Consider the following 24,512-nt stretch of genomic DNA (forward strand, 5'->3'; position numbering starts at 1 on the left):
GAACTCTACTACCCACCTATGCCAGTTGTTCACCCTACAGGCTTCATGCGCATGGACTCCGATTTTGACTTCACTGTCCCACTGGCCCTGGACACCTGCCCTGACCCCTCTCAGCCATTTCTTACCAAACCATCTACCTCTTAACAGCCTCCTCCTCTGGGGCTCGAGATGCCTGCCATGACTTTGAACACTATGCATCCTCTACTTCTGTGCCTCTCATGCCTTTATCAACTCCAAATTTGAATTTGGGGGATGTGGACCATACCACTTAGGTTTAGTGAAATGTGTGTAACTGGACAGCCTCCTAGGGAACCAGTCCCACAGTGAAGATGGCGCTCCTTAGCCCACTTGTACCTTTATTAAAGTCATGAATGGCGAAAGGCAGGGTAACGTGTAGAGACTGAAGAGAAGCTCACTCTAAAGAAAAACCTTCTAATGAGGTTAGCAAGTTACCTAAAACATGGATTTCAAATAGAGACCGCATTACCACCGGTTCAAGGTGCAGTACGGGAACACCCAATATTTATGAAAAGATTTGTGTGTACAAGGTCCATGGCAAATTTCTTCCTTCCCTTTAATCTCCGTTCGAAATGACATGACTTCTCCCCACTCTCTGATTTTAAGGGACTTAGCTTGATGCTGAAGACCTTATGATCTCAAAGTAATACAAGTCACTGATTTTATTTTTTAATTTAAAAATGTTTCTTTTATGTAATAAACACATTTTAAGGGTTTAGATGAACTGCATTTTAGAAAAAGTGTAGGTGGTTAGAGAATCAATCGAATTTACTTATGAATCTCAGCTCTAATTCACTTCAGAAGCACAACATTTGGCAGTTTATTTACTGCCCTGAAAATGAAATTTTATCTAGAAAAGAAGATAAAAATGTATCTATGTATTCACACACACGTATAATATATATATACACACATATATGCATATATATGGTATCTATATACTGTATACATGTTTTTATATATATTAAAATATGGCTTGCTTCTTCTCAACATGTAGCTGATAGCAATGTGTGCTTTATTGTATCCATATAACATGTCTGGCCTTATTACATATTACCTCCTTAAAACGTAACAACACTCTGTGAGGAAGAATTATACAGATTAGGAAAACAAAGTTAGATTGTGGAAAATATTTCCCTATGAAGGCTGGTAAGTGGCACCATTGGCACTGAACTTCATGGCAGTCATGACACCAGACCTAGAGTGTGAATTTCCAAGTGGAGCAGTCAAACCCACATTACCCTACACAGAATCCAACCGGGATTCCCTGCAAACCTTTTGTCTCAGTCTGTTATTGACGCAATGGTGCTACTGTTCGCTTAACCTGTCCTATTCCACAGATATTTTATTGTTGCAAGAAATGCAATCTGTGTTTCAGAGAGCTGAAAATTAATTTGGTAATAATCAAAGCCACTCATATTTGGGTAACACAGATCTAGGTAGAAATTAAAAATACATTAAAAAACTCCAGCCATTTTTATGGGTGAGTTGTCCAAAGTATAATCCATGATGGCAATACTGCTCTCAACACAGAATGCACACCTTTCTACAGTGGTTGGGCTGTGACTCTGGGCATAGCTATTTTCTCTTGTCTGGTTATGGAATATGCTGCTTTGATATGGCTGTGTTGTGAGACTGTAAAATAGGTTTTTAAAAAATGTTTGTTCCCTTGGAAACTTTATGTTATCCTTGGGAAGTACCCAGATATGTTCCTGAAAAGTTGACTATAAGTTCAACTTTTGAGAATAAAATCAATTTTAAATGCTAGTTACTTAAGCGAATTCTCTAGTAAATTCTTTTATGGGGCAAAAAATTACATGCTTCTTGGGGCCAAATCTTGATTTTTATATATCTACTTTGTTTTCCCTACATCCACAGTTACCTACAAAATTACAGTGAGGCCGTACTAAGTCAGCTTCCCAACACCAATGCCATGTGTAGACATTAGTGAATAAAAAAGTAAGCCAGTGAACACCACATTTGTAAGGCAAGTTTCAGAATCCCCAACATCTCTGTTAATGGGGCCTAATCTTTAACTTTGGAAGATAATCAAAAGACATTATTGGAGGCTGTGTTACTATGAGGGAATTGTGCATGAACTTCCATCGAATATAAGAACAATAAACAGAAACTGGAGGAAACGCCAGCTTGGCAGTTTCAGTCAGCAGGATAGTCCTACTTTTCCCTCAGATGAGCCAGTTTTGGTAAATTGTGTGGCTTTCTTGGGCCTCAATTATCTTCATTGGGAAAATGAGAGTAAAAATGTCTGCCCTTCGTACTTCCCAAAGTTCATCAAAATCACATGAAATCTGACATATGAAGGTGTTTTTTTTGTAAAGCACAATGTGGGTTTCATAATAAAACTAATTAAGTGTGTGGTTTAATTATGAAACTAATTAAGTATTAGTTTCATAATAAAACTAATTAAGCCTTTCTTCCAGGCTGGGTGGAAGGATGAATCCTATTCTTTGAAGTTCCATTGTCTTCTCTTGGAAGCACTGGCAGCAAAGAAGAGCCATGGATAAAAATGTTGTTATTATTATAACAATCATAATAGAAATAACAATAGCACTTTTAATACATACAACAAATAGTCATATTTGGGGGTCTCTGAACAAATCAGAGTGTGGCTCCCAGTGGAGGTCCTAGACAAGGTTTTCTGTCCATTCCTTCTCTCTCTTCTCTTCCCTTCCCTTTCTTTTCCCCACGTCTTTCTAGATTCTTGTTCGTCATGTTCTTGGCTGGCATCCTACCCAAAGATAAAAGTTTTGATATGGTGTTCTCTTTGTAGTTTTTATTAAACTGCCCTGGCTTCCACATTCCTGTGCCACAGTCTCAGAAGCCTGAATGAGTAACTAGCTTATTAACTTGATGAGTGGCAGACACTGTAGGCATTCCTGTGATTGAGCTGGGCTGAATGAGGTCATTAATGGGAGATCTTGACTTTGATGTCACCCTGTCCTAATGACATTCAATATGGTTAGAACCTTTAGCACTTTCCCCAGGAAGTGAGAAATATAAAGGTTATGATTTCAGTTTAGGTTAAAAATTGATTCAATGCCAACTTTTAAAAATATAAAGATTCCTTCTAAGGTTCCAGCTCTCTGATATCTCTTGAAGTATCAGAACATATAGTGACCTTGGGTCCTTCATGGCAAAAAACAGCAGCCACCGAGGAGCAGCTGGTTCCTTTAGACCGGCAAGCTGTTTACCATGCACTGCGATCCCCACCTGTCCCACCTCACTTACTTATGTCATTTGTATGGCCCCTATAGTCCTGGAGTGTGTGACCCTCGTTAAACTCACAGAAATAACCTAATTAAGTCCTGCCTCATAACCAGTTAGTCATGGGTGAAATCATGAACAGATGGTTTAGGGTGAACATATGTTGTTGATCTGTTTCTCTAAGTTCATTAACTGCTTTGCCAGCATTTTAAACAGTCTAATCATATGCCTCAAACTATAACTGGAGCTGCAGTTTAAAGGGGAATAATCTAGAGATTTTGTTGAACTGTTTATTTTTAGATTCCAAATGAAAGCTCCTTAGAGGTTTGATCTGTAGTTCAAAGTAGAATGAGACCAGCTCAGTGAAGGTGAGTCCTAGGCATGTTCCAAACCCCACCCTTGACACATTCCTGTGATGTCAGATACTAGAAAGGGAATCTTTGCTGTGGGGTTTTTACAACATACAGTTTTGAAACGTAAAGGTCTTCCTGCAAAATGTCACCACATGTGAGAGGCAGGGAGAACAGGACTTAAAGACTTAATTTTGGTCCTGCTTGGAAGCTTCTAGAGTTTTCTGTGAAGATTATAGACCGGAAGCACAAACGGGGTCTATGTGATCCTATGTGGTCTGGTGTTCCACAATCGAACCCTAATGTCTAATACTATGAACGTCTAGCTCACTGGGCTAGACGTTCATAGTACAGACATTAGGGTTCAATTGTTTCTATGTTTGTGTGAATGAGAGAGCCTTGCAAGTGTGTGTACAGCTATGATGAATGACCAAAGAACTGGAGATCTCAGACTCAAAGACAGGTAATATCTTGGGATTTCTGGAAAACAGAAGACCCTCTTGTCTGACTTTGGGCAAGGGCAGATTGTCCTAATCTTCACCAACCAAGTGTTCAATCACTCACTGGGTGAGGCAGAGAGTGGTATGGGCTTTAGGGAAAGGGGGCAGAGCAAATGCCAAGAGAACATTTTATTTGAGGGGCAAGCAACTACTTATTGCCCAGCCATTAAATCAAACTTTCTTTCGAGACCCATCTAAGTTGGCAAATGGTTGGCTCAATAATAAACCATGTATGAAAATGTTTAAAATTGTCCCTGAAGGACACAACAATGGCGATTTCAAAACCTCAATTTAGCATTTCCCACTTGTCCTGAGTCGGAACAAATTTAGTGTAACTGGGAAGGAGAGGATGGATAAACAGAACAGAAATGGTAATAACCAATGTGCAGCCCAAGGGAAGTTACTTTTTCTTCTTGACAAACTCACAGACAAAGTACATGGTGAGGTGGCACTCCGTGTCATTCCATCTGCCGGAGCTCAGCATTTCCACGCAGTCCTCTTGGCCGTAGGGGTCGCTGGGCTCTCCCTCCTTCCAGTTGCTGTAGTTCTGCAGTGGAGTGTTGTCCGTAAACACATACTGCCCCTCCCTCTCAAGGTCATTCACTCCAATGAAGACCCGGAAGAAGCCACTCTTGGCGACATAGTCGGCAATGAGTGAGTTGGCAGCTTCGTCCTTGGGCATGGCTAGCATGCCGCCCCGGATCCTGCAGTGGGTCAGGGATTCCCTGTAGCTCTTCTCCTCTTGCACAATGTAGTAGAATTTCTCATCTGTTTCCCTAATCCCTGCAATGGCTTTGCAGAGAGGAAGAGTGAAATTATGTGTCTCAAAATAAGAAAAGGCAATTATATAATATTTCTGGATTTAAATGCATTTCCCCAAGATTCTACAATTATTTCACAAGACCCTATGAGGAGGTTGGCATTGGTTTCATATTTTCTCCACCCTCCTAGTTATCAAGCGGAGAAAGAACACCTACCAGTTGTCCTTTCTGCCACTCCTTTCTAACTTCCCACACAACTTTGAAGCAGAGAGCTATTTTGACACAGACTTGTTACATGAACTGCCACCCAGCTCGTCTCAGACTATTTTTCTCATCCTGGTTTAGGCTTTTGCCAAACTTACAGTCCCATGAGCATGCCCTTCTCTCTTCCATTTCCATGCTTTTCATGCCTGAAAATCCTTCTCACTGCTTCTCTGGCTGGGATGCTCCTACTCATCCTTGAGAGCTCAGTGGCAGTGTTTTATCCCATAGGAACCTTTCCCTGAACAGACACCCAGGACTATTGTCCCCCATGTCTCCACTTCATAGTACTCAACACGGTTTAGTCTAATGGTCTGTGTGTGTCTTCTACTAAACAGTAAACATCTTGAGAACAATGACCATGTCTTTGCCACTCTGTAGCCTTGGTGCTTCCAACACTGCAAAGGATGGTAGAAACTTATTGAACCAATATGGGGATAATTCAGAAGTTTTTCCACTTTGGGACAAATTCTTAGGCTGTGAACACATGTATCTATTGATATACACATTCCAGGTACATGAAGTGAACTGAGCTACTGACAGAATTAGGAACTCAGAATCATTTTAGGCTCCTAGTGTGGTATGAATGTTTTGGACTTCAGGGGTATCAACATACACTTTTTAGGGTTCATAAAGTAAAATTCACAAAGAAGTCTGTGACCACTCAAATGTTAAGAACTATTGCTGTATGTTGAAGCTCAGAGGTGTGGTTTCTTCACGAGCATCCAAGTCACGTCAGAGATAGCGTTTGTGTGCAGGTTCTAACCAGAACTATAACTGGGGTCATGAGTAATACTGAGCATTTCTGGTACTCCTAGTATTACAAGATGAGGGTGAACATGACATGGCATCAGTGTGCTTCCCATAAGGTACAACCAATATAGCTGGACTACAATAAACGGAAGTACAACAGAATGGAGCCAACTGCAACACCACCCACAGTAGTTCCCCCATTCACACTGTCTCAGAAGAGAACATCAGCCCCACTTTAAGGGTTTAACTGCTAACTAGAATGGGGAAATGGACAGGAATAATAAAAATGACTAATATAAAAATGCGACATTTAAAGAAACACATAAGGTCCCTATCAATTTGCATTCAAAATCCCTGCTGCATGGATCATCAGCTCTGTATCTATGGGCAAGGTCATCTTTCTAAGCTTCATCTTAATCATAGCACTTCCTCCATAATTATTAATATTCCAAGTACTCAAGAAAACAGCTATTATTTTTATTATTCTGTTTTTTGAGATGATAGTTCTGTCTGAATCTTATTGTCCCTTTTTATTCTGAAGGCATGGCTTACCAACTCTGAACATTTCACCATCCCTCTCTCCAGAAAGTAACTTTTTCTACCCATAGTTAAAGCAGTATGTACAAACATATGTAGTGGACTTGAAGTGTCCTGGAGCTGGAGCAGATTACTAGTATTTTGAGAGAACTTTAAACAGGTGAATCTGTCTTGGTAGTACTTTGCCCAACCCAAGTTGTTTCCTGCTAGAAATACTGGAATTGCAAGTCTGAAAGAGGTTCAATCACTAAGTAGCCCAAAGCACAAAAGAAAATATGCTCACCATTTTTGACGAACTTCATAGATGTCTTGAGGCGAGCGACACTAATGTCCAGTTGTCCAACAACTTTCCGGTACCTTCCACAGTCACAGACAGTACCTTTTCAATGACAGAAACCGTGAATTCATGCCGAAGCACGTGCAGACCTGCTGAGAGGGGCCGCGACTCCTCCCGGGGTTTACTGTCTCTTTCTCTTCTACTGTGTTTCTCTGTGAGTAGCTATCTTTTCAAACTTTTATTAAGAACAAGGTTTCCTGTCTACGCTGCCTTCAGGAATTCAGAATACATCTTTTAACATATGGTGAAGGAGTTAACACACCGTTCTGAACCATCTCTTTAAAAAGAGGAGTAAACACAACAAACCACTACACACATATTGTGGACCATTTGGCATCTTGTCGAACATAGGACGCGATGCTCCAATTTCAGAATAAAATCTTTACAGCTTTCTTAGTACATTTTCCCAACCCATCTTCTTTTCTGGGACTGCATCATTCATTCACTTGTACAACTCTCCACGGAGAGGGGAAACCGTTCACGATGAAATCAAATGTAAATTCTGATGATCCACTGGAGTGGAGCTTGAATGTTTTGAGGACTAACTTAACATCTTGTGAATAGTTCCAACCTATTTCAAGAACCGGTTGTTGCCCTTGTGGGTTAATTATGATTTTCATTTCTGCCATTCATCCCCCTTTGCTCATTTACCTTTTCAGTCACCCACTGATACTGTGGCAGAGAGGGATTGGAAGGGAAATAATGTGAAATTCAAATGAGTCTATTCTTTTTCATTTATTGGCTGCTTCATATACACATTTCTGTTTACTTTTTTCTGAGGTGGTTGAAAAAGAAAAGGTTTATTAGCCAAAGGGGGGGACTCAGTGGCTTTATTTCTCCACATTATCAGTTAAATAAAAGGAATTAAAAAGCATTCTTGGAATCAGTTTTTACTCTACTCCAGTTGACAGAAACAGCTGAAGCCCCCCAAACGCTTTGCTTTCTTTCTCTGCCTATTGCACTGGAAATAAAGCTCTCAGTACTCGGGGAGAAGGCCCCCAGCCATTGGAGTCCTGTCCTATAACCATGGGGCCTTTCCGGGTTGGGCCAATGTGCTTCTGGCCAACTGCTGGCCAGTGTTCGGTTGAGATGCTGGTGGAATGCGAGGCATGCGCGTGCGGCCCAGGCGGAGGCCACTGGATTTTCCCCTCGGTCTGGGAGAACAGGGCTGCTTCCGGAGGCAGTGGCTTGGCCCCCCACACAGCAAGCCTGACGGGCTGGAATGTGCCATCGTCCCCTTCCCCAGGGCTTGGAAAGTCACCAGCAGGAGAGAGAAAAGTTCCCTTCTTCCCCTTCCTCTCCCCTGAGTGAAATCAAATCAGGTACACTGAAAAGATTTTTTGTTTTCTCCTAAAAGTGGAATCTATACTCTCTGAGATGAGTACATTTGGAATAGTGCCAGAAGTCAAGGGGAAAGACCAGCAACCGTACCTGCTTTGCCTTTTCCTCCAGGAATCCCGGGCAAACCCTTCTCCCCTTTGTCACCTGAATAGAAACAATAGCCCCGAAAAGGACAATGAAAACAATGAATCATTTTGGGCAGACATTCTCTTAAGTAGCTACAATCAGAGAAAACAGTTTTTACATTTAATTTGCAGTAACTCCCACCAGGATTCCTTGGTTTTATATAAATAATTTGATTTTGAGCTGGCTGCACAGGTCCAACTAATCAAACAAGTCATAATTGATTTATATTGAATATAGAATTCCAGTAGTATGTGCAAGAAACATTTAAATTTGTCTCAGCTATCCTACGAACATGTGCTTATAATGTAGCCTTGTAAGCAAGGCTAATACAATTCTCTTCATGTTTTTAATTTCGGAAGTACCGATGTTGTGTATATATATATGGATCAATTGATCAACACATTGCAGAGTCTACTTATTATGCACCAAAGTTCCTCCACGAGGCTTTGCCCTCGGATTTTCGAAAACATATGTTGTGCTTTTTCAAATTAATTCAACAGACATTTATTATTTACTTGCTCTATTCAAGACAAAAGGTTTGGTACTTTGAGAGGATATAAAGAGGCAAAATGAAACTTCTAACTTGAAAGAGTTTATACATTTTTAGAAGCAATGGGTTGTATGCAAATATGTATAGACAGTATCAAATACGAAATATGAACCTCAATAGTTTTCCATTCTGCTCTCCTCTGCACATGACCACTTTCTTATCCAGTCAGAGGCATCCACATAATAATTCTCAGAGCATCAGGATTATTAAAGCAGAGAGAGAAAAAAATGTTGCTTTTTTTTTTTTTTTTACTTCAAAATCAGATCTGAAGGCCACATCAGACACAATAATGGGAAGCAAAAGCTTTTGATTTTCAAGAGGACAGGTTTGGCTAAACCCTTTGAGAAGTAAGAGAGAAGACCCTGATGGGAGTAAAATAGTGTTGATGCTTCAGTGGTGATTGGGAAACAAAAGAAGAAAGGGCCCTGGAGGGATAAACACAGGGCAAAGGTCATCTGGGCTAGAAAAGAGTATGCGGCTTACCCTGTAGGCATTTGGTGTGGGCGGGGAAAACTGAGTACCTGACTCAGACAGGCAATGTGAGGGGAACAGAGCCAGGATTGAGGCTCTGCCTAGCCCGTTCTTTCCTGTCAAAAGGGAAAAAATGGGAGCCCTTCCAAAACCCGTAGGGTGTCCTGTGTTCCCTGCCCATTCGCTATTCTCTTCATCGCTGTTTGCTTAGCACTTTAAAATTTTTAAATAATACATATTATTTAACCCATATATCCAAAATATTATCATTTTAATATGTAGTCAATAGGAAAATATTAATGGGATATTTTGCATTTTTTGGTATTAAGTCTTCAGAATTTGATATATATTTTACACTTAAAGCACATCTCAGTTTGGACTAGCCATATTTCAAGTGCTGAGAAATCACATGTCACCAGTCACTGTGGCATTGGACAGTTTTGCTCAGTGCTTTTTATTCACTGTCCTGTGCATATTGACTGTTGATCATGGAGAAGGGCACACATGCTGGGGCCCCAAGGACTTGCTGAGTCCTTCCACGTAGACCCACCTGGGCACTTAGCTTCACAGGGATGCCAGTCATCTGGGACCCTGCCAAGCGGAAGGGGGTGGTCTCTGAAACCCAGAATGCAGTGCAAGTGCGTGGGAGGACACCTCAAGGCTTGCACTTGGGAAAGATGAAAGATGGTGACTCGTATGACAGAAGAACTCTGCTACTGTTGTAAGGAAGGCCTTGCACAGAGACCATACTCTGGGATAGAGGTAGACGAGACAGTGGTCCAGCCGGAAGGATGAAGGAAGGCCCTCCGGACCAGATGGCGCTGGAGCTTGGTATTCAGCAGGTGAATATGGGGAAGAGAGGAGATAATGCCCAGCAGAGGCACAGGCGAGGAAAAAACGTGGACATGGGCCAGCACCCTGACGAGGCAGATTCATCTACTCCCCTTGAAGCACTGTCCTGCAAGTTCTGCACTTTTTACACATAACTTGGAAAAGGGAAAAACAGATTTTGAGAAGAGATTAATGAAAGAAAGGAAAAATAGATTTGCTAAAGGCCAATCATTTGTCAAGTACTGTTCTGGACACTTTATAGATGTAATCATACCCAGTCCAATGAACTAGGCCCTACGTCATCATCTCTCGTTTACCGTTGCGAGACTGGGGACCTGAGAGGCAAACTAAGCTGCTCAAAGACATCCAGCGAGTCAGTGACACTTCCGTTGTCGCAGCCCAATCGCTCCTGACTCCCCCATTCATAGCGCTTCCCAATGAGTCAACCAACGTTTTCAGAAGAAATTAAAGTATTTGAAAACTGTTATCAAAAATGGAAAGGAATACCAGTCCTTAGTACTACTGAAAACAATATGGGCTTCAAAGACCATATGAATATGGTTTAATCTTTTAATTATTTTAAAATGGTGCATTTCTTTATATGTAAATCCCTTCTGATTTAACAGGCTGAAAATGGATCCTATTTCTGAGTTAAGCTCAATGATGGGACATTAAAGAAGCATAAACACAACATTTGCTTTGGAAAAATTACGTTTTTTAGAGAAAACAAGGCTTCCACCAGGGACTGCACACTATCCCTCTCACATGCTAACAGAGCAAGATGGAGAAAATGCCTGGGAGGCATTTGGAGAGGGCAGAGACGTCTGTGGATCAGAGCAGAGAAGGCTTCGCTGAAGCAATAGCTTGATCTTAATAGTGTGGGAAACAATTCCTGAATGGATAATTTGCCTTTTCTTTCTGAGAAGATGTAAGCACTGTGATTACTTTTCAGTATCTTTATGTGAACGCCTTTCTCTTTTTACCCATGGAAAAGGCAAAGCCGTGTGGTGGAGCGAAAGACTATAAAAGTCTGAACAATGAGGACTTGAATCTTGGCTCTGTCATTTACCAGCTAAATGTGGACAGGTTACTTAATTTCTTTAAGCTTCTATTTCTTATTTTTAAAGTGGAAATAAGGGCCCCTAATACCTAATATCATCAAAAAGGATGGATTATATAATGTTATTTCATCATGGGATTATCTCTATGCTGGACTCACAGAAGATGCTCAAGCAGTGTGAGCTTCTGCCTCCTAAATCTGCCTCCTGATTTAGGAGGCAGAAGAGTTATGGTAAAGGTAAGTATAGCAAGTACTTGGCCACCTGATGGAGGATGTGAACTTTGAATGGCTGTTGCCCCAAGCAAACTCTGGTATAAAGCCATACACAAAGCCTTATTTGGGTCCATGAGTGGAAACATGTTTGTAATAAGTGTCTTAAAATTGAAGAATTAGAGGCTGCATTTAAACAAATAAAAAGTCATAATGCTTTCACTGTAAAAGGATTATTGACCTTAAGTAAAAACATTTATTTTGCTATGAGATTTAATTTACCTATAATAAATTATTCCTTCTCATTCATGAAATGAAATATTGACATCCGGAAATCTACCTGTCCATGCAAGTGACGTTAAGGTCAGTCTAGAAAGTTGAGATTAATCTGAGTCAGTGCAAAATTTAAAAGGGGCATTGACAAAATGAGGGCCATAAATTTCAAAGTACAGATTAAAAATGAAATTAATCCCGGTGAGCCAGAACACTGAACCTTCATTTTTTTGAAATTTCAGGACATGCTCATAAATTTTGATGGCATATCTCTGGAGAAGAAAGAAATCTTAGTCAATGGTGGAAATTGATGTTAAGGGGAAGTGGTACTTAAAGAAATAAAGGGTAGGAAAGAGAGCTACCTTATAAGAAATATTTATCATTGATTTTTTTTCATTCTTCATGAAACGAATATTTAAAAAGTTTCTACCATATAGTAAGCATTAGGATAAAATGATTAAAAAGTAGGGCACCCACATACAGCTTGTTTTTATGTAAGTAAATTGACCCACTCAATCTTTCATTCATTAGTTCCCTCTAGAAGCTCACAGTGTGCAGGGCTAAGCAGACAAGCTAATAAGGCATGGCAGTGAGAAAAGTGATAGAGGAAGGTGCTAGGAGTTTATGCACCTGAGTGTGAATGAAGAATTGTCCTGAAGAAGATAAGGTTAGTTATCATTTCCAGACTTAACTGTTCTAACATTTGTAGAAGTTCAACCACTTTGAAACCCAGAAAATGATGCTAAAACTCTTGACTCTTCCTTGTCTCTGTCATCAACTACCCTCCCATGTTACCTAGTCTTAATCTATGAAGGGATTGTGACTCAGCTCAAGATTGTTAACTCCATCTCTCTTAGCTGGAGTCTCATCTAGGTTTGACACATTTAAATCTAGGATCATGCAACATCTTGAATAACTCATTGCAAAGAGAAGTTCTTGCACTCTGGGTGTGTTCAAGGCAGTGAATACCCTCCTCTTCCACTTCTGTTGATTCTAGGGAATTGGGATCTTAACCTCATCTAACATGGTCACATCTCAGAAATCTTGAAGTCCAACATGCCACTTTTGGGTGATACCTTTCCATCCCTTTCACCAATTGTTCAGTGAAGCTGATACAGTCAGAAACATATCCACGATGAATTTTATCCAAAGCTTTGAGGAGCCCTCATTAGGAGAAATAGTATCAAATTACAATGGGAAAAGTGGCTACGCAAATGTATACATACATTAAAAGAAATAAAAACAAATCACTAAATTTTAAAAACAGACAACCCATTACCAAGTACACTAAAAATCATAACAGTTTAACTACTAAATGAATTTCATGCTGCTATAATTCTTTTTTATTTCATACATCATGGGCTGCATATATTTGGCTGCATTCATGAATATCCAATTGACCTAGCACTATTGATGGAGAGGCTCGTCATTTTCCATCACGAAGTAATGTCAGCTTTGCATAAATCAAGTTTGGGCATCTGTTTTTGCATGCTCTCCTCCTTTCCACTGATCTATCTGTCTCTGCACTAAATCAATACTGTCTTCATAGGTGTAGCTTTATAATAAACATGTAATCTCAGTGACTTAAGTCACCCGACTTTGTCTTCTTTGAGAGTTTCTTTGGGCATTCTTGCTCCTTTTCATTTCCACACACATTTTCCACTGGTGTATTAAATTTTGAAAGCACTACTTCTGGGGCGTTGATTGAGGTAGCACTGAATCTGTAGATCCATTTAAGGAGAACGGACATCTTAACAATACTGAATCTTCCCATCCGTGCATGTAGTTTTACCTCCATTTCCTTAGATATTCTTTAATTTCTCTCACTGTCATTGTGTGCCATGTGTTGTACAGGGCTTACGCAGCTTTTAAAATTTACTCCTAGATATTTGATAATTTTGCTGCTATAATAAATGGCATCTTTTTCATTTCATTTAAAAATTGTTTCTGGTATGTAGGAACAAAATTTATTTTTGCATATTAAGCTATCTAAGAAGCTTAACAATACAAATAGCTAATCTCTACACCGTTTTGTATTTTCTGGGCCTGCAATCATGTCATCTGAAAATAATGACCCTTTAATTTCTTAATTTCCAATTATTATGATCTTCATTGCTTGTTCTTGCATTTTTTGGTATGGCCACAATTTGGTCTTAGATGTCTATTGGAATTGGTGACGAGGGCTGTGCTCACCATTCCCGATTTCAGGAGAGAAGTGTTCAATATTCTATTGTTAAGTATGATTTTAGAAGTCTCTTCTTGTTGGTGTTGATATTCCTTTAAATATTAAATCTGTGTCTCTCTATTCCTAGCTTCCTGAGATTTTTGAAACATGAATGAGTATTTGCTAAATGAAATGTTTTTCAGAATTTCCTGGAGTTCTAACTGGAAATTTTCATTTTTGAAATAAAAAGGAGCAGCATCCTAAGGCCAGTCTTCTCTGGCTGCCTGGAATGCACCTCGGGCGACTCTCCACTCCAGACTCTCGGACTCCTGTTGCTTCCTCACTTACCAACCGGGGAACAATGTAAGAAGAGAAGTAGTAGGTACAGAATGCACAGCTGAGCACAGCTGACCTGGGAGTGGTTCCCTTCTCCTCCGGATTATGGATCCTAAAGTCCTATTCAGTTTAGCAGCCTGCTCATGCCTTTAAATATGTTTTGTTTGTTTTTTTACATAGCTAGTCATTCTTCACAGAAAGATTAATGCAGGCAATTTTCTCATGGCCTGTAGTATAAATCTGAATTTTGTTTCTATCATTAACAGTGTAAGAAGTTTCTTTTATCTTTAAAACTTGTTATTGGTACTGCAGGTAAACTAAGAGTATTTTCAAATACAAGAATACTTCTACAAGGCCTTTTTTCATTTATAAGCTGTTAGATTTGGACAATCTTCTACAGACTAGCTCTCACCCTATACATTTCACAACTTGTTTCTTTTCCACAATCCGTACATTCCCTGGCCCAGGACACGTTCATAGGATGATCCGATCTCTGCCCCTACCCCACTGCCCACTTTTTCATCATGACTTTGGATAGATCTGCTCAATAAGTGGTAGGCATAGTCTTGGGAGCTATTTCTTTATTGAAATTGTTAGCTGTACATGAAAGTAACTTCAAACTGCATCAATAAGCCCAAACTGAATATTTCTCTCACTCAAGTTCTTCTTAGCTAACTCCCCAAATACTTGCCATCCACTTCAAAGCCCAGCTACTACCAGGAGAAGTACGAGGGAGAGACGCGGAAGCAGCAGGGGAGAGTAATGTTAACCTATGCGATGTCACCTAAGATAGGAAAGGGGTACTTAGGTAAGAAAAAGAAAGCTATTGCCTCTATTTTCATAACAGAGGTATTTGTTGCATTGAAGCAGTAATTATGCGCAGGGTCAGGACAGGACTGAAAACAAAAAGATGTTCCTATCCTGGTAACAGATCTCTACATGGAATTATAATTATTCCGTTCGAATTAAGAAAGGAAATTATACTGTCCCTTGCTACCTTGAGTCTTATGAATAATTGTTTTCTACTAGTGAACAGCCAAGGTATAAAGGAAAAACACTCATATTTTAGAAGCAAAGAAAGAGATCATTTTTATGCTGCAGAACCTTTTGAGTATACCAAGGGCATGCTCCATTTTGCTTGACATCGCCACGGGAGCACAGGAAAATGCAGCTTACCCTTCTTGCCAATGGGCCCGGTCTTGCCAGTGTTGCCCTGGTCTCCCATATCGCCCAGGTCTCCCTTAGTCCCTGGAAGGAAAAGCATGTCATCTTTATATCCTCACGTTTTACCTTCCCTGCAAAGATGTGGCCCACTTGAAGGAAACAGCGAAAATTATATTCTCTGTCTGGCATATTTATTATATATCCTGTGCCATATTATCTATTTTAATAGCATTAGAATGTATGTATTAAAATTAAAGGTGGATCGTTAGGGCAATCCTGAACCTGGTGATATTCAAATGCTTATCAGTGCGATATTTCTAAAAGGACCACAGCAGGGGATGTTTAATCTAAAGGTCAGATAAGGGGCTAAAAGGATTCTTGCACTTTATTCGAATTCTGTGTCTTGCTAGGTCCATTTCAGCTTCACTTTGTGAATCAATTTCTCCTGTGATTTACAATCACATTTGACCATCTCAGCTGCTTTGAAAAGGGGGAGGGAATGTACAATCATAAAACCTAGTCACCAAAGGAACATCAAAGATTGTTCCACTGAAAAAAAATGACAGGAATCACTAAATTCTTCCAAAATTGTTAGTATTTTTTCTATGATAGTCTAAACAATATTAGCTAATTATAAAGCTATATTTTTGTGAAAAAAATTTGCAATTGATTTCAGATTTATAGAATAGTATACCTATTTATAGTACAAACAAGATTTTAAGTTAGAATTTCTCAAAATGAGATCTCAGAGGCCTGTGTTTTCCTTTCTTTAAATTATAAAGATTTTAAAGTCAGTGGTCTAGAGCCGGCACTATGTAACAGCTGGCAGGGAATATCCCTGGTGCTCAGAAGACATGCTTGTACATCTCAATCCAGAAGCTTTTGGTTTTATGAGTAAAAACATTCTCTAACAACCTTTGTGTTGTTATTCTCCTCTTCTTCGCTCCTGCTCCTTCCACGCCCTGCCAGATGCTGGAGAAAGGTCAGTAAATCAAAGGACCAAACAACAACGTTCTGCTCCTTCTGATTTTCCTCCTGAAGCTCCAGGCCAGCCAAATAGAGTTGCTGAGCAGAAGTGTCTAAGGGGAGACACAGCTACAATACAGCTGTGTTTCCAAACTTCATCGTTTCTAGGTATCCCTGGAGACTTCCACTCCCTGGAGCTCCCAGAGCGCCCCCTCCAGGTGATTTGAAGGATGCCATTCGAGAATGTGTCTGTGCCTTGCTGACCGGCGATCAATCTCATGAGAACTCTCTGGTGGAGAGAGAGGTGGTATCTGAAATACATTTTGGGCTTCTTCGGAGCAGAGGTTGTTATGGAAGCTGCTCGTTCCTAGGGCAAGTCCAGGAGAGAGAGAAGAGGGATTGTAACATTACAGGGTCAAGTTCATACTGTTTTACGTACCTTTCGGCCCCATGCGTCCCACTTTTCCAAGCTTTCCCTCCTCTCCCGGATCTCCTTTTTCACCGTCATCTCCTTTGTGAGAAGAAAAATGAATAAGTGAAACAGCCCAAGTAGTAACAGAAGCACATGCTCCCCATGACAGGGTGGATGTGGTTGGAATCCACCTCTTAGCTCAGAGCTTGCCTACCACCACCATGTGCGTATCATGTATGTGTTATATATATATAATGTGTAATGTATATAATATATGTATCTCCACCTGGACTGGACACCCAGGGGAAGAGAAGACACTCTTAGTACCTTTTCTTTTTCACTTTTCTCCATATCCAACTCTATATTTAAAGAAATATACCGCTGGTAAATTTTGGATGAGTTTGTTTGAAATGACAAACTTATGTTCTTGCTGAAGAATCTGGCAAAAGCTGGAAGCACTTACATGTAAATGTTAAATACTTGTAGTATATAGAGGTATGTCTTATATATAAAGATATGTGTTTATGTTACACATATATTTATATATTATGTATGTTTTGTCCTATATAACATATGTAATATATAATATAGTTTTGTATATGAATTATATAAATAATAATATAATGTTACATATAATATATTATTTTAATATAACTATTACATTAAAATAATATATATAGAAATAAATAACCTATAAAACATTTAGCCCTGGCTGGTGTAGCTCAGTGGATTGAGCGTGGGCCTGCGAACCGAACAACTGCAGTTCGATTCCCAGTCAGGGCACATGCCTGGGGTGTGGGCCAGTTCCCAGCAGGGGACGCACGAGAGGCAGCCATACATTGATATTTCTCTCCCTCTCTCCTTCCCTTCCCCTCTAAAGATAAATAAATAAAATATTTTTAAAAAACCAATTATATTACAATGTAACTATAATGTAATTATTATAGCTCTATAACTACAATGCAATTATTATTGCTCTATTAATATATAATAGAACATTACATATATTACCTTAGTCTATTATTGAATGAAATAATATAAAATATATAAAATAATATAAATGATGTCATCGTAAATTATAGAAATATAGGCAGGTACATTTATTACTCTCTGACTGAATGCCTGGAAACCCCGCAGTTACAGGCATGAACCAGGAAGCTGCAAACAGGGCCAGCTGGGAAGGGGGCAGGTGCACAGGGGCTCTGTGTGAGCGGCGGCTGCCTGGTCACGGGTGGGTCAGGTCCTGCATCGCACCCAGTCAAGAACGACTGACTGAGTGTGGTTACAGGAAGCGCCCTGGACAGTGAGTCAGGAGTTCTGGGTTTTAATGACATGGCGGTCACCGATGGGTTGAGCAGATCTTTAAAAGCTCGTGATTGAACGTACTAGCTTTGGAGTAAGACAGATCTGGACTTGGGACTCTGCTTCACCGTTTACTATTTGGAGAAAGTTGAAGACCTGACTTCCCTTTCTGGGTTTCATGGACTGCCAACACGTATTAGAAAGGGCTCTCAAAAAGTTTAAGTGAAATAATGTACAGGAAAGACCTGGGGCCTAATTAGTGCTTGGCCATGGTGACTATTTTTATTCCCTCCTTTTTACTTAAGTTTCCTCATCCATGACCTCACTCGGTTTTTAGGATCAACAAGGCAAGCATGTGAATGTGCTTTGGAAATAAAGAGCACAGTGCACACCGTATTATGAGCAGCTACCTGCTACCACACCAATCTCAGGACATGAGGAGTCCTGTCCATCAGCCATGGAAGGGAGTAAATGGGAGATTTCTGAAGACAAAAATTGAATTCAGGGGTTAGATACTTGGAGAGAAAGTTGAGATGATCATTTATCTATGCAGAAAAAGCACGACCAAACCTTCCTCTGGTTTTTCTTCATCCTGAGAACAGAATGTTAATAATATAAATGAAAGCATGAGCAAAGTACGGAAAAGTTGGATTTCCAGGTAGTGAGATGGGTCAAGCATTGGAACTTTTCACACATATAGCTCCAGAATCCACTGGGATAGGCTTTCAAAATACAGGACAGGCTTTTAAAACACAACGAACAGACGATTCATGTGATCAGAGCAGAGGGGTGCAGTGGGTGCACTGACATTTCTCTAGAGTTAATAGTACAGGTTTACTGAGCAATTATTATGTGCGCCATGCATTGTGCTAAGATAAACGCCACGGCAATTTGAGGAGATGAAAATTATTGTTGCTCCATTATATGAATGGAAAAACCAAGACTCAATGAGGTTAAGTCATTTGCCTACTGGCACAGGACTTATGAGTGGTAGCACTAAGAGTCAACCTCAAGTGTGTCTCTGCCCCTCCAGATCTCTACAAGTAGATGATTGCCCCCCCTCCACACACATATGAATCTGCTAAGCTTCCGTGACTTAGCAGATTATGGATTTTAGAGAACTTGGCACGGTGTGAAATTTTTCAGAGAGAAAAAGGGAGATGCAGAAAGAATGATAGTTTCTTTTTAAATAAGAGAGATGGGGGGAACAACAGCTATTATTTCAATGACTTAATTCACAGAGAATGTACCCTTGAAGTAGATCAGTACAGTTGAAACCTAGCTTTACCACTCAGCAGCTAAAGGAACTTGGGAAATTCTTGACCTTCTTTGAGGCTTGTTTTACTCACTTGTAGACTGGACTAAAATAATACCTTTTTTTCCAGAGAGTTTAAGTAAAAGTAAAGTCAGAATAGTATGGTCCTTTGGAAGCCCCTTCCAATACTCACAGGCCAGGCTAAATTCTGTATCTCTTTTTCTTACTTCATAGAACCAGAGGCATGGAAACAAGGAACAGACTGGTAGGGACCAGAGAGGAGGGGGAAGGGCAATAAGGGAGGAAAGAAGGGGAAGGATCTAGTTAAAAAATAAACGTAGATGACCCATGGACATGGACAACAGGGTGGGGATTGACTGTGGGAGTAGAGGGGCTGGGGGTGGGCAAGGCAGGGGAGACTGATGGGGGACAACTTGTAGAACAACAATAAAAAACAACAAAATAAAACATCACTGTACGCAGAGGGTGTCCATGTATCTGTGCTACCCTATGCCCTGTGCAGTGGCTGGGGTCATGAGTGACTTATTCTGGTGTCCCCAGGATTGAGCACAGTATCTGGCTCTGGTGCTAAATAAGTACAGTTGAACTGAATGTGTTTTGTGAGCCATAAATATAATGATAGCATTTATTGTATACTGTATGCCAGAGGGTTCGCAGTCATTGACACACATCCTAACAACTGCCTCCGCAATGGATATTATTCTTACCTCCATTTTACAGATGAGAAAATGGGGTCAAAGAGAGGTTGGGAAGCAATTTCCCAGGGGCACCTAGCTCATAAGTAACAAGGCCAGGATTCAGACTGGGGCATTTGTTATCAAAGCACATGTTCTGAATAAGCTCTATGATGGGGAATAAATTCCTGTCTAAATATTGCTGGGCTTGGGATTGCTATTCTGTACAATGGGACCAAGCTGCTCAGCAAAAGGCAAGATCAAAGGCAGGCATGTATGTGAAGCACTCTGGGAATCGGAAAACCACAGGAATGTGAATTATCGGTGCCATTATCATTTCTGATCATTCTCCCCCTTCCTGTGAGCCTTCCTTTTCATTGTCAAGCACATCTGTAACTGGAGGCCATCAGATGAGTGACCTGGTCATCTGCTGCTCCTTGGTGGCTCCTGATGGAGACCTGGGAGGTAAACATAGGATTATCATTCTTCTGACCTGGGTGCCTGCATCCCAGCCTGGTGGTGAGTGGATTGCTGGCAGAGCGGAAGCAAACAACTTGTGCCCTTGCCTTCAGCCTGGGTGCCTGGTTCATTTGAGCTTTGGGACTTGCTTTAATGAGAACAGCAGAGAGGTATAACAGCAAGCTTTGGAAAAGATCCCCCACATGGCTCACAGTTTTCTGCTTTTATCCTCTTGGCAATATTTCATTGGATTAGTAGAGCAATTTCAACTTCCTTTTTTTCTTTTAAAAATAGCTACTTACATTTTCAAATCAAATAAAAATCGATCAGCTAAAATGAACTAATTTCAATTTTACAGAAATGGCTGGTTTCCGCCCCTTTGGGCCACTAGCTTGCTGTGATAATCTCTCCAGCAGAATTCCAGCAAAGAACACAGTTGACCAATTTTTCTAGGTCAGAATATTTTCTTCCACTCAACAAGCACAAAGTCTTAATTTAAATTCTAGTTTGAAATCTAATGGGTGAACTGAGGTCACTACCCTTGCTCAAAGATAGTAATTATTAAAAATTAAGCCCTGGCTGGTGTAGCTCAGTGGATTGAGCGTGGGCCTGCAAACTAAAGGATTGCAGTTCGATTCCCAGTCAGGGCACATGCCTGGGTTGCAGGCCAGTTTTCAGCAGGGGACACATGAGGGGCAACCATACATTGATGTTTCTCTCCCTCTCTCCTTCCCCTCTCCTCTAAAGATAAATAAATAAAATACAATAAAAACCCCTTTATTTAAAAAAAATTAGTGAACTGGTTTTGGAAATGCTACAGAAAATACACTGGGTGCTATTCTATTCCCACTGTCAGAATAATCTTATGGACCGAAGGAAGTTGTTAGCAATCATTCTTCTAATCAGATCAGCCTTCAAATTGAGCGAGGTATGTAATAGGGTGTCCTTTGTTAATGAGGCCAGACTTCTGCTTAAAATATATCCTTCCCATCCCTACTTACATCCTTATCCACAAATGCCAATTGCATCCTCATTGTTGGAAATTTCAATAGTCATCAATTTCTCCTCTGACCTCTCGTGTATACCAGATACACTAATATAGCCTTAAAGTGGGCCACCTCCCAGTCCTTTCCTTGCCCCGGTCACAACCTCATCATTTCCCTGGAATAATCAGGCCTCCCTGGAACCTACTATTGTTGCCTTCTCTCCATTCATCAAGTTTATCTGTCCCTCTGTGCCCTCCCCTGCCTCCCCATTCATCTGGATTCTTTCAATTTGGTCACTGTCTCACAGCTCTCCCTGTGGCAAAAGAAGTGGAATTGGTGAAGACAGCTTTGGAGCAAATGATTTCATTTCCGAGTCTCTGTTTATTCATAAAATGGAGACAACCATCCTACTTCATAGTGTTGGTGTGGACTCAAAGAGACAGTGAGCGTGGCGCCTGGCACTTGGTAATCTCATCTGTTCTTGTTTTAATAGGATTATCATCAGCAGCAGCATATCACCAGAAATGACATCTTTTTTTTAAACGTCTCTTGTATTCAGTACCTCATTCTTTATCCTATAGTCATTGCTTACTTTTTTTACTTGACTTTGTGTTTTCAATATTTACTATAGTACTTACTGTAAACATTTTACATAATTAACAATACATAGAGATAAACATACAAACATCACTAAGATTTAACAACTAACCTATTGTCCTTGCTTCATAGATTTATTTTTACAGATTTTTTTAAAACAGTAAATTTCAGACACCATGACAAACTTTCCTTAAATATTTGAGTCTCTAAAGGGTAGGAACATTTTCCAATGTCAACATAAGATGGTTTTATCAATCTCACTTTTTAATGGGCTACAGGGCTTGCTGAAGGCACCTCCATGGAGTTCTGTGCTGTTTTGTCTCAGGCCCCTACTGCTGAGCTATATAGCTAATAAAAAGAGCTGAGCGCTAAGAAAGAGAAGCAGACATTCAGAGGAATAAACCTCGGTTCTCTGAAAACAAATAATGACAAATAATCCCATTTTCACTTCTGAAAGGACTACTCATGCACTGAGAATCTGCCAAGACCAGAGTTGGTGGAAGAAGACAAATTTCCATTGGTTGTTCACAGGAGACAGTAGTAGCTGGTAATCTGGGATGATGTATTGATGAAGACCTTGGGCTCCACTCTTAACAGCCTGAATTCAAGTCCTAATTATATTGCTTTCTAACTGTGTGAATTTAGGTGTGATATTTAACCTCTTAAGTCTCTGTTTTATCTATAATAGGAATAAGTAGACTATTTATCTATTTTGAAATCTCCCAAACTCAGAGTCATTTCCTTATGCTGAGACGCATGACACTTTGATTTTATTTGAATAGCTTTGTGATGAAAATTGCAGGTGGTAGAAGACATCAATACAGAGGTTTCTCACTTCCTTTATTTACTGTCAAACGCATTGCCAACCAAAGGCTAGTGCTACCTTACTGCTCCTGCCCACTGCCTGAAGGTGGGGTTCTTCACTGTCTGGATGGCCCTATACTGAGAATAAGCACTGACCACATGGTCAATGGCAGCCAACGGGAAGTGATCTGGAATGTAGAACCAGGCTTCTGTGAGCGTGGGTCACTGGCCCCCAGAGGTAGCAGTGGGTGTACATTGTAGATTACACATCCCAGGTGACACCTTATCACAGCCCTCTTTCCTCATTTAAGAACCGAGGGGGCAGTTTTTTTCAATAAAAGAATGAAAAGCAAGCAAGCATGGAGAATGATTTAGTGTGCCTTCTTCATGGTCCTGAGGCAGCTTCTCTGTGGGCAGGGAGATCTAGGCCTTGGCCAAACTAGTTTAAGAACTATAAACAATATGCTTCTCATGAACAGAAGAAGTATCTACACATTCACAAAATGTTATTTATTCTGAATGCTGTTTATTCTGTTTGTGCAGTAGAGATATGGTTACCAACACACACACAAGTTCATCTTAGTCCACAGGGCACTGCATACCGTTAAGGAGGAAGGCTGTCTCAGGAATAAATTTACACAGAAGATGGTAGCTCTTAATCAGGGTACGATTTGCCAAGGGTCTCAGCCTTCAGAACCCCAGGCCTATTCAACTTGAACGTCCTGTGTGAGTGACAGGACACTCATTCACACTCCCTCCAGAAGCTTGGTGCTATGGACAGAACAGTTTTACAGTTCATTAAGGGCTGGATTGTGTCCTCTCCCCCAGATCCATATGTCGAAGCCCTAACCCCCAGTACTTCAGAATGCGACTGACTATACCTAAATATCAGGCCTTTAAAGAGGTGATCAGGTTAAACTGTGGCTGTTGGGGCTGTTCTAGTTCAATGTGACTGGTGTCCCTATGAGAAGAGCAAACTTGGGTGCACAAAGGGACACCAGAGATGTGTGCACACATCCCTGAAAAGGCCACGCGAGGACAGTGTGAAGGCAACTATCTGCAAGCCGAGAGAGGTCTTAGCTAAGAGAGACCGAATCTGCCAACTCCTTGACCTTGGACTTCCAGACTCCAGAACTGTAAGACAAAAAATCTTTGTTGTTCCAGCCACCCAGTTTGTAGTATTTCGTTGTGACAGTCCTAGCAGACTAATTTATAGTTATAGCTCTTTCATTGTATACTGAATAATCTCCCTCTGTGCTTCTGTGTCCTATCCTGGAAAATTGAGATAGTTATACTTTTCTCTTGGAGTTACCTGGCAACTAAGTGATATGGATGGTGAAGTTCATGGGGAGTATTCCCTCACTGATCCACTAAATTTTGAGTGTACAGTGCGCACCTATGGCTTGTGGCCATCTGGTATCCTCCACCTGTGCTTCTGGTACCAGCACCACAATTTCCCATAGGAAACAGTGCCACAACTTCCCATAAGAAACCATACATGCTTATTCTCAATCCATGTATTGAACCTTAGCCGCAGTAATCAGTTCAGTAAGAGCCGGTATGAGTCAAAAAGTCTCAATTTGTAGGTAAGCCTCCTCAGTAACTCAAGTAGTCATAACTTTTACAATTGGGGACTCGCTCACTCTGCATGGGGGGCAGAAAGGAGAGACTGTTATTGAAATATCGCAGTCACTACAAAGGGTGAACCTTTGTTAATGTGAAGTCTTTATAGGGAAAAGCAGAACCAAAGTGTGAAGACTGAGTCCTC

At 40.5% G+C, this 24,512-nt stretch overlaps 1 protein-coding gene across 1 annotated transcript in view; it reads right to left on the reverse strand.

Annotated features, from left to right (window-relative positions):
• Positions 1-320: 320 nt before the first annotated feature.
• The window catches only part of COLEC10 (collectin subfamily member 10), a 40,124-nt gene continuing 15,932 nt past the window's right edge, over positions 321-24,512 (reverse strand). The window contains exons 2-6 of the mRNA XM_037148785.2: positions 16,674-16,745; positions 15,281-15,352; positions 8,174-8,227; positions 6,689-6,784; positions 321-4,885 (exon numbers count right to left, since the gene is read on the reverse strand). Coding sequence (XP_037004680.1) covers positions 4,494-4,885; positions 6,689-6,784; positions 8,174-8,227; positions 15,281-15,352; positions 16,674-16,745 — 686 coding nt within the window. The 3' untranslated portion in view covers positions 321-4,493. The remainder of the gene's footprint in view (positions 4,886-6,688; positions 6,785-8,173; positions 8,228-15,280; positions 15,353-16,673; positions 16,746-24,512) is intronic.

This window comes from Artibeus jamaicensis, unplaced genomic scaffold, assembly GCF_021234435.1.
Source record: "Artibeus jamaicensis isolate MK-2021 breed Jamaican fruit bat unplaced genomic scaffold, CSHL_Jam_final scaffold_916, whole genome shotgun sequence".
NCBI classification, from domain to species: Eukaryota; Metazoa; Chordata; class Mammalia; order Chiroptera; family Phyllostomidae; genus Artibeus; species Artibeus jamaicensis.